Source organism: Eurypyga helias, unplaced genomic scaffold, assembly GCF_000690775.1.
Source record: "Eurypyga helias isolate BGI_N326 unplaced genomic scaffold, ASM69077v1 scaffold35202, whole genome shotgun sequence".
Lineage (NCBI taxonomy): Eukaryota > Metazoa > Chordata > Aves > Eurypygiformes > Eurypygidae > Eurypyga > Eurypyga helias.
This window is the reverse complement of record NW_010237273.1, coordinates 800-9,297: the sequence shown is the minus strand read 5'-3', so window position 1 is coordinate 9,297 and position 8,498 is coordinate 800. Positions and strand designations below refer to the sequence as shown.

The 8,498-nt window shown below is 57.7% G+C and overlaps 1 protein-coding gene across 1 annotated transcript in view; it reads right to left on the bottom strand.

Moving 5' to 3' along the window:
- The window catches only part of LOC104506456 (electrogenic sodium bicarbonate cotransporter 1-like), a gene marked incomplete at its 5' end in the record, with an annotated part of 8,396 nt that extends 294 nt beyond the window's left edge, over positions 1 to 8,102 (bottom strand). Inside the window, 16 exon segments of the mRNA XM_010147403.1 lie at positions 7 to 72; positions 503 to 676; positions 1,490 to 1,558; positions 3,056 to 3,128; positions 3,373 to 3,551; positions 3,731 to 3,892; positions 4,527 to 4,640; positions 4,781 to 4,963; positions 5,060 to 5,115; positions 5,706 to 5,977; positions 6,088 to 6,221; positions 6,512 to 6,686; positions 6,880 to 6,996; positions 7,612 to 7,699; positions 7,702 to 7,756; positions 8,015 to 8,102. Of these exon segments, the coding sequence (XP_010145705.1) occupies positions 7 to 72; positions 503 to 676; positions 1,490 to 1,558; positions 3,056 to 3,128; positions 3,373 to 3,551; positions 3,731 to 3,892; positions 4,527 to 4,640; positions 4,781 to 4,963; positions 5,060 to 5,115; positions 5,706 to 5,977; positions 6,088 to 6,221; positions 6,512 to 6,686; positions 6,880 to 6,996; positions 7,612 to 7,699; positions 7,702 to 7,756; positions 8,015 to 8,102 (2,005 nt within the window).
- Between the last annotated feature and the right edge of the window lie 396 nt (positions 8,103 to 8,498).

Below are 8,498 nucleotides of genomic sequence, written 5' to 3'. Positions count from 1 at the left end.
GTCCAGCCAGCTCAGGTCGTGCAAGGAGAAGATGTGCTCCAGACCCTTTCGGATCCCTACCAGTGCCAGCAGCTGGGGCCAGGGCAAAGCACAGATCAGCACTGCACAGTGCTTAGGGCTGGGGACCAGGGAACAGGCAGCATGCCTCCTGTCATCCCCCCTCCATCCCCCTGATAAATCCCAGGGAGGTGGCATGTCACCCTGCCTGGACTGATCCCAGGGTGTGATACTTGCACAACACCTGCAAAGCAGCAACAGTACCACCAGCCCCAACCCAGGAGGTGAAGGCTGGTGGCAAAGCCATGTTGTGGCCCTTCAGGGACCCCACCAGCCCTCGGGGGTCTAAGCACCCACATACACCACCTGCCAGGACATGTGCCTCCACCAAGGGCAGCACCCCTTGCCCAAGGCTTGCTGTGGCTCTGGCGGTGCTCAGGGCATGTGTGAGCAGCAGGCAGCCCAGCACCAAAGCAGTGCCACCCAATTAAAAGGGATGTCATACCATCATTGGGAAAATAATAGCAGCCATGGTGGACTTGAGGACCCAGAGCAGAGCCAGACACAGCAGCTGGATGACAGTGAAAAGGTGCACCCAGCGCAGGGGCACATGGCGGAGGTAGGTGAGGTCTGGCTGGTGCTTGGCAGGCATCAGGAGCAGCCGCACACGGTCTGTGAGCTGTAGTGAGAGGATGGCATGGGGGTCACACACCTCCAACTATCAGGCAGCTCTCACCCACCTCCTTGTTGGGAGCAGGGCTGGCAGCACGGGCTTTCACCATATTTGTTTCAGTTCAGCCCTCCTGCCATCTGCACTGGCCACCAACATGATGCCTGGGCAGGTGAGTTTGTCTGTAAGACCAGGGGTCCTGGTACCACCATCACCCCAGGCTAGGGGAGCACTTTTCAGGCAGACATCCAGAAAAGACTCAAGCTGGTCTTAAAGGGTTAATTGAGAGGTAACAACCCCTTGATTCCCCTCCCAGGAAACTGCTGCTGCCTTTGCCAGAGCATAACCCCTGAGCAGTTGCAAGAAAAATGTACTGTTTACAGGAAAAAAAGGGGTAGATATTTCTGGAGGCAGGAATTTTTTCCTCTTGGTGCGTTTCTAAGGAGAGAAACAGAGCTGGCACATCAGCAGCAATGCCAGGACCAAAGGACAAGCAGGTCCCAGCTCTGCCTGCAGCTCCCAGATGGTGACGTCCTGGCAGCTTTGAGGAGAATCTGGGTTATCCACTGGTCCCTCCACTTCTCCCAAACCAGCGCAGAAGTTGCTCGTGCTCCTCAATATCCCAAACACTTCCCTTTCCCCTTCCTCTGCCCTGGAAAGGTCCCTCTGTACCTCTGTCCTGGGGCAACAGACCTGTGCCAGGTTGCACATCATGCAGAGCTAAAATCCAGGCTCTGATGCGCAGTGAGAGCTGGTATCAAGCAAACACCCTCATCCCCCAAAACAGCTCTCACCAGCACCCCTGAGGGAGCCCCCACTCACCTGGATGCTGTTCAGTGCCACCACCCCCATGTGCAGAAAGACCCCATACAGCACTGGCATCGGGATGTGCTGCAAAACAGCAGGACGACGGGTCAGCAGGGTGCAATTTCCCAAAGGGGCTGCACTTGCAGAGCATCCTTTCCTGTATAAAAGCCTGCACACGTGACCACAGCATTTGCTTCCTTCATTTCTAACAGCCCAGTTTAATTTAATGGCTTTTTGATTATCTTATGGCTTTAAACTTGGTCGTGCTCCTGGCTATGCTGCTCATGTGGGGACATTGCAGTCTTCCATCTGGATGCTCCCTTGCAGGGACTTCGCAGAGAGAAGAAACACTCACCAAGTTCTTTGCCCTGTGTTCCAGCACATGGGGGGAGCAATTCAGGCTGGAGATGGAGAACATGATGCCAAGCCACTTGGAGATATGGCTTACAGCTCAGGGTCTATAAATGCTGGAGGGGGTCCTGCCTCCCTGGCAGACTGCCTTCTTTTTCACTTCCTTCTCTGAAAGTGCTAACTGACTCCTGCCTCTCTGTGTTGCTCAGTGTGGTTTGGTTTTCTCCCAAGCCCAGACAGGCAAGGAGGGAGATGTGGGTCACTTGCTGCTCCCCATGGATTCCACCAGGGACACAGGGACTGCCCAGGGCTGGGTTGGCTTCCATAGCATCACGCAAGGGCTGGCTGAGAGGAAGCATTGATCCACATGCCCGAGGCAGGAAGTAACTGCTAGTCCTGAGGCTGCTACAGGTGTGGCAGAGGGGATTGTAAAGAGAGATGGGTCCTTTCATGAAGGTCCCTTTGAAAGGCATCCCTTTCCTCAGGTGTGTCAACCACACCACGAAGCTTGGTGTCATCTGCAAATGTGCTGAGGGTGCCCTCGATCCCACTGTCAATGTCGTTACCGAAGACATTAAATAGTATTAATCCCAGTAGGGACACTTCAGGGACACCACTTGTTACTAGTTTCCACCTGGACATTGAGCTGCTCACTGTAACCCTCTGGATGCAGCCATCCAGCCAATTCCTGATCCACCTAACAGTCTGTCCATCAATTCCATATCTTTCCAATTGGAGGTAAGAATGGGACCATTTGAAAGGCTTTACAAGGCCATCCTCAAATAAATATGAGGACAAAGGTGGAGGAAAAGGGACCTCCTGCCTGCCCCCACATAATCCAGATGTGGCCAGGGTACATACACTGGGGGCTCTGCCTAATGTGGCAGCAGCAGCAGGTGAGAGCCAACATCAGCCAGGCTGGGACCCCCACGTGGGAGGTCATGGTAGAGTGTGTTTGGGGACCACAGGGGACCCTGATACCCACAGGGAGCCTGTGCAGCTGACATGGGGCAGCAGTGCACTGGTGTGCTGGCTGTCTTACAGCGCTCAAGACAAACCCTTTGCCAAGCCCCTTCCCACAGAGTGCACAGCTCCCTGCTTGTCAGCCAGGATTCCCATGATGGATTGATGGGACAAGGGACAGCAGGGATAGGAACCCCCCAGCCTTGCAGGACACATCCACTCCACTGGCTAGGAAAAGAGGCCAAACCCAGCAGCCAGGCTCCCTACCTTGAGAACAGGTGCCATGAAGATGGAGAGCCCCGTGAGGACGAAGATGGCCAGCCCTGTCAGCCTTTGCTCCCTGCAGATGGCAGCACAGAGGTCACAGGTGCCTCGGGGTCCCTTGGGAGCCTGCAGTCCCCACCTGCCCTCTCAGCCCCCAGGGTCTCTGCTCTTTTCAGCTTTGATGGCAACAGGGACTGGTGGCATCCTCAGGGAGAAACAAGAAGGCTGGGTCTGCGGCCAGCATGGACACATCCCTGTGCCCTGTCTCCGTGCCCATGGGCAGAGGGTATGCCAGAGCAGGGTCCAGACTTGTGACGCACCTGATGCCCAGGAACTCGGGGTGCTCGCCAGGGGACGAGGTTGTGCTCTCCTTCCTCAGGCTCTCCATATGTGCCAGGGAAATGACAGTGGCCGAGACATACCAGGGGAGTCCGGTGGCAGAGGTGACGACCATCAGGAGAGAGACACAGAGGAGATCCAGGTGAAAGCCTGCTCCTTTCTGCAATGGCAGAGATAGCAGGGCTGCAGGCAAGCCATGTTCCTGGCAGCATCAGAGGAGGGGCAGTGGGGTCTCCTACATTTCCATCTGGTTCGGGGTGCCACTTTCCCCCAGACACCCCCTGGTCCACAGGGTCCAGCCAGGACCTAGGTCCTGCCTGTCCTCTGCCCCCTGCTCACCTGCAGCTTGTATTCCCTGCGGTTAAGGATGACGGCCGTGATTTGCTGGTCCATGAAAATGAGGATGGTGACAAGTACAGCAGGCAACGCAGACACCACGCAGACCCACCATGGGTTGGCTCCGAAGGGGAAGATGATCCAACCCCGCGCTGGGTTCGTGGGCTGCACAGAACAAAAGAGTCACAGCAGCTGCCACCTGCCTACGGGTCTGAGGGCGCAGGTGGGTGATGGGACCAGCCCCAGGTGTCCAGGCTGGAGCCCTACAGGCACCCAGGGATGCTCCACCTGAGAAGAGGAAGAGCATCCTCTCTCATCCTAGGGATGCTTCTGGACAGTGTGACCCATCAGCCCCTTATGAGGACAACGCAGCTTTGGCAGAACAGAGGGTTGCTCCTAGGCACTGCAAGCCAGGAGCCTGGCACATGATCCTGGGAGCAGGTGGAAGAGGTAGTGCTGGGAGTTGACGATGCCCAAGGAGATGGCAGCAAGCAAGGGCTGCTCTGAGGTGCTGCCAGCCTCGCTCCACACCCAGGGTGGGGAGCCCAAGCCCGGGCTTGAGCTCATAGCTCTCACTCCAGCGTAAGCTCTATTGTAATGTGGTTAGTACACTACTGAGCCAGGTTATTTACAGTGTGGGATCGGCTGTGGTTCAACCCCTTCTTGTTTGCTGGGGCACAGTGCACATCCCTATAAGGCTGGAATCAGCAGTGGGAAGGACAGCAGCAGCACGGTTGGATGGCCACTGTGAGGGGCGCAGACCCGCTCCCTGACAGCACCATGCCCATCCCACCAGCACCTTCAGCTTGCTGGGGACAAGGAGCTTGGGGGTCTCCAGGCCCAGGGCAGCATCGACAATGCAGGAACCAAGAATAGCCAGGATGATGGCAAAGTCGCCCACCAGCTTCCGCACCTGCAGATGGAGAGAGCTTGGCCTGGGCTGGCTGGGGCCTGGGGCTGCCCCAGGAGCACCCCCAGATCGCAGCACACAGCGCTGTCCCCACGCTACCAGGACAGGTGGCCATGCTGACAGAGTGGCAGAAGGATACTCACCCCTGCAGGGAAGTAGCGGCTGCTCTTGAAGCGCTTGAGAGTGGAGCAGGAGAGGAAGGTGCCCCCAAAGAGCAGAAAGGAGATGAGGGTGACATCGGGCACGTACTGGCAGCTGGTCCCCACAAGGTGCCCACCTTGATCCAGGCACTGGGTCCTGCTCAGCCTGGCCAGGGCAGCAGGAGGCTGCAGGGACAGGGCAGGCAGCAAGGAGGGGTCACATGTGGACACCTTGGGCCTACCTCAGCCCCTCGCCAGCCTGCCCAGGAGCAGGGGCTGTACCTGCCAGGGTGCCAGGGGTGAAGGGAGTGGCGTGTCATTCCCTGTGGAGCTGTGACCTGCAAGAGTAAGGGAAGGGTCAGGCTGCCAGCACCATGGGCATGCACCATCAGGCATAACTGGGACTGCTCCTCCCAAAGGCTTGGGTTGCTAGATGGAGCATCATGGGATCCCGGAGGCCCCAGCCTCAGCTTATACCTGGAGAGCACCAAGGAAGGATGCCCTGTAAAGCCCAACACTGATGTTTTTAGTACACGATGTGTGTTCCTTTTGCAGGATCAGGGAAACCTCAGGTCCCAGGAAACACCCTCTGATTTACAGGCTGGGCTAGAAACAGCAGGGCAAATCCACCAAGGTGTCCACCTCCAGCCCCTGGCATCTCCCATCCTGGAGCCATGGGAGCTGGACCAAGGCTCTCCTTGCTTCCAGCACTGCCCTGCCTAGTGCCTGAGCACTGCCAAGAGGCAGGGACTGATGGACAGACAGCATGGAGAGGAGTGGAGGAAGGTGCCGATGTGGTCGGGTAGGCAAGGATGAGATTGAGCAGCCTCCTCCTCTTTCGCCCATCAAGCCGGGTGGCAGTGCTGCTGTGAGGTGCCAGGGTGGTAGCCCCCTGCTTCCCACCAGCCCTGCAGCTGCTTGGGCTCACCAGGGCTGGATAAGTTGCAGACACAGCTGTAGGATGTGACATTATCCAGCCGGTACTGCAGGTTGATGGGGAAGGCATCTGCCAGGCTCAGCATCTTCTTCAGGGAGTCGTAGATGAATATCAAGCTGATGAGGGCGCAGAAGCCTTCCTCAGTGAAGCGAGTGAAGTACCGCACTAGGTGGCTGGCCTCAGTGGCCACCAAGACCACACCAAAAAAGGCCACCCAGAGCCCAATCCAGAGGCGAAACTCCAGGTAGTCCAGGCTGTAGTTCCTGGTAGGAAGGGTGACCCAAAGCCTCAATGACACCCACCTGGAATGATGGCGTCCCTTGCCCCAGCCAGGGGACAGTGGCCTGAGGAACTGTCCTGGCAGGGTACTTACTGGCTGAAGGAGAAGAGGAGGCGCTCGAAGACCAGCACAGGGCCAGTGCTGCTCAAGATGGTCAGGGGCTGGCCAGAAAAGAGGCAGAAGACGGAGCCGGCAAAGGCTGTGCCCAGGAAGCTCTCCAGCACACCCTGAAACGCAGAGGAAGGGTGCCAGGCATTTGTCATGAGTGGGGGTACCAGGCCTGTCCCCTGCAGTGGCAGAGCAGCAGGCAGCTGCCTGCACCTCTCTGCACTGCCAGAGTTCAGGGTCAGTGCTCAGGGACTGCAGAGGCTGGAGAAGGACATAGGATTTGGGTGATGCTCAGGATGCTCCAGGAGCACCACTGGCTTCCCCAGGCACTGATAGGAGGTGGGCACCCAGGAGACCTGCAAGCTGGGCCAAGTGGGGTTGGTGCAGGGCACCCTGCAGCCGCACTCACCTGCATGTTAGCGGTCGCATCCCCAAGCATGCCCCCAAAGGTGATGGCGTTGGTGACCGTCGCCAGGTAGATGTACAGCACTGCTGAGAGGCACTGGGGGTGCAGGGCATCGGAGAAGTCACTGGCATACCATTGCGCCTTCCTCCGTATATCTCGCATTAGCCCCCCGAAAAGCCTGGGGCAGCAGAGGGATATCTCAGAGCAATCCCTTCCAGTTGGCCATCACCACCTGAGAGAGCTGCAAGGCAGAGGACAGTCCCTCCCTGGGACACACCAGCCCAGAGTGATTTGGATGTGGTGCCTACATGTGCTGGGGACAGCTAGTGCCCACTGCACCTACCACTACCCTCATCCTTCCAGGCACCCACCTGCCCGTCCTCTCCAGCTCCTCCCTGGAGCATGGGTGCCCCAGGCTGGCTCTGTTCCCAGCTGCTGCCATGTCCCCATTGCCATGGGACTGCTGATCCGGTGGGTACACAGCAGACCTGTGGTAGACCAGAGCCTGAGATGACAGACTTTTGTTTGAAGCCCTCAGGACCCGGTTGCATCTGGGTGACACTATGAGGGGACAGGGAGGATGGAGAGGACACGGGTGCAAGCAGGGCTGGGGGGCCTCATGTATCCCCTGATAATGAGGAGAAGGAGAAAGATCAGGAGGAGGAGAGATGGCAGGGTTGGACAACATGATCTTCAAAGGTCCCTTCCAACCCAACCCAACCATGATCTGCTCCAGGAAGCCCTGAGCCAGCTCTAGTGGGACCAGTTTTGGTGGAGGAGATAAGCAGAACTGAATGTGTCCTGCTCGGAGGATGAGTTTCACATCCAAGTGCTGAAACCTGGTGTTCCAAGCAGCTCTTGCCTGAAGGTCACATGGGATGGTTTTGCCATCCTCTACCAAGTGGGACAGGAGGACTAAGCAGCCGTAGTCATCACCAGAGCTACAGAGGGGCTTGGCTGGGGGGATCTCACTGGCAAAGGTTGGCTCCTGGGTGACTTCATCCCCAAGGGAGATGGGGATTTCCATGTCACAGGCAGAGGTCTCCACCTGGGACCCTGCAGAGAGGCTGGCAGAGGCTACAGGTGCCCTCCCTCCAGCCTACCTCCTGTGAAGAGACAGCACACAGCTTGGTGGAGGAATTCGGGCACTGTGGTCCCATTTCCCAGGAGGAAGCACAGTCAGCTCATTCTCATCCCTGTAATGAGGTCCTCTCGGTGCTCAGCCTGCTGGGCAACCCTTTGGAAAAGCTGCAGGGAGATGCTGTGGTTTAGCCCTGCGTTCAGCCACTTGGAGCCTTCCTGCCAGCTTGCAGCCATCTCCGAGAAAGGCACCCATCTATTTCAGTGCTACAGGTGTAGTCCTACAGCCCCACCCCAAAACTCTGTTTTCTCATCCTGGGCAAGGGAGCCACCAGCTCACCCCATCCTCTGCCTCCCCCACTACAGCCTACAGAGAAGAGGAGCTCCGATGTCCCCAGCCTCAGGCCCATCCAGCCCATGGCTTACCTCATCTGTCAGCAGTGTGGCCATGGCCCTGCCAACCTCGTGGTAGGCTTTCACTTTGGCTTGGGGACCCAGCAGAATGAAGAGGAACCTGTGGGTGAGACAGCGCATCACCTGAGTAGCCCTCTACTTGCTGGGTGATGCTTCTCTCAGGTGCTGTGGGGCTGCTGGGGATGGCAACTGGGCAGGTTTCAGGGGCTGCTGCCACCCTAAAGGGTGGCCGCCCTGAGTGGGGGGTCAGGGACAGAAGACGTGTCTGCTGCCCACAGCATGGAAAACCCATGGGGGACCATTGGACACCGGGACCCCAACTGGATCACAGGGTCTGAAGAAACCTGGACTGAGGCAAGGGAGGGGTCAAGTATTTAATAGAATCACAGGATGGTTTAGGAGGGAGGGACTTTAAAGATCATCTAGTTCCAACCCCCCTGCCATGGGCAGGGACACCTTCCACTAGACCAGGTTGCTCAAAGCATCATCCAGCCTG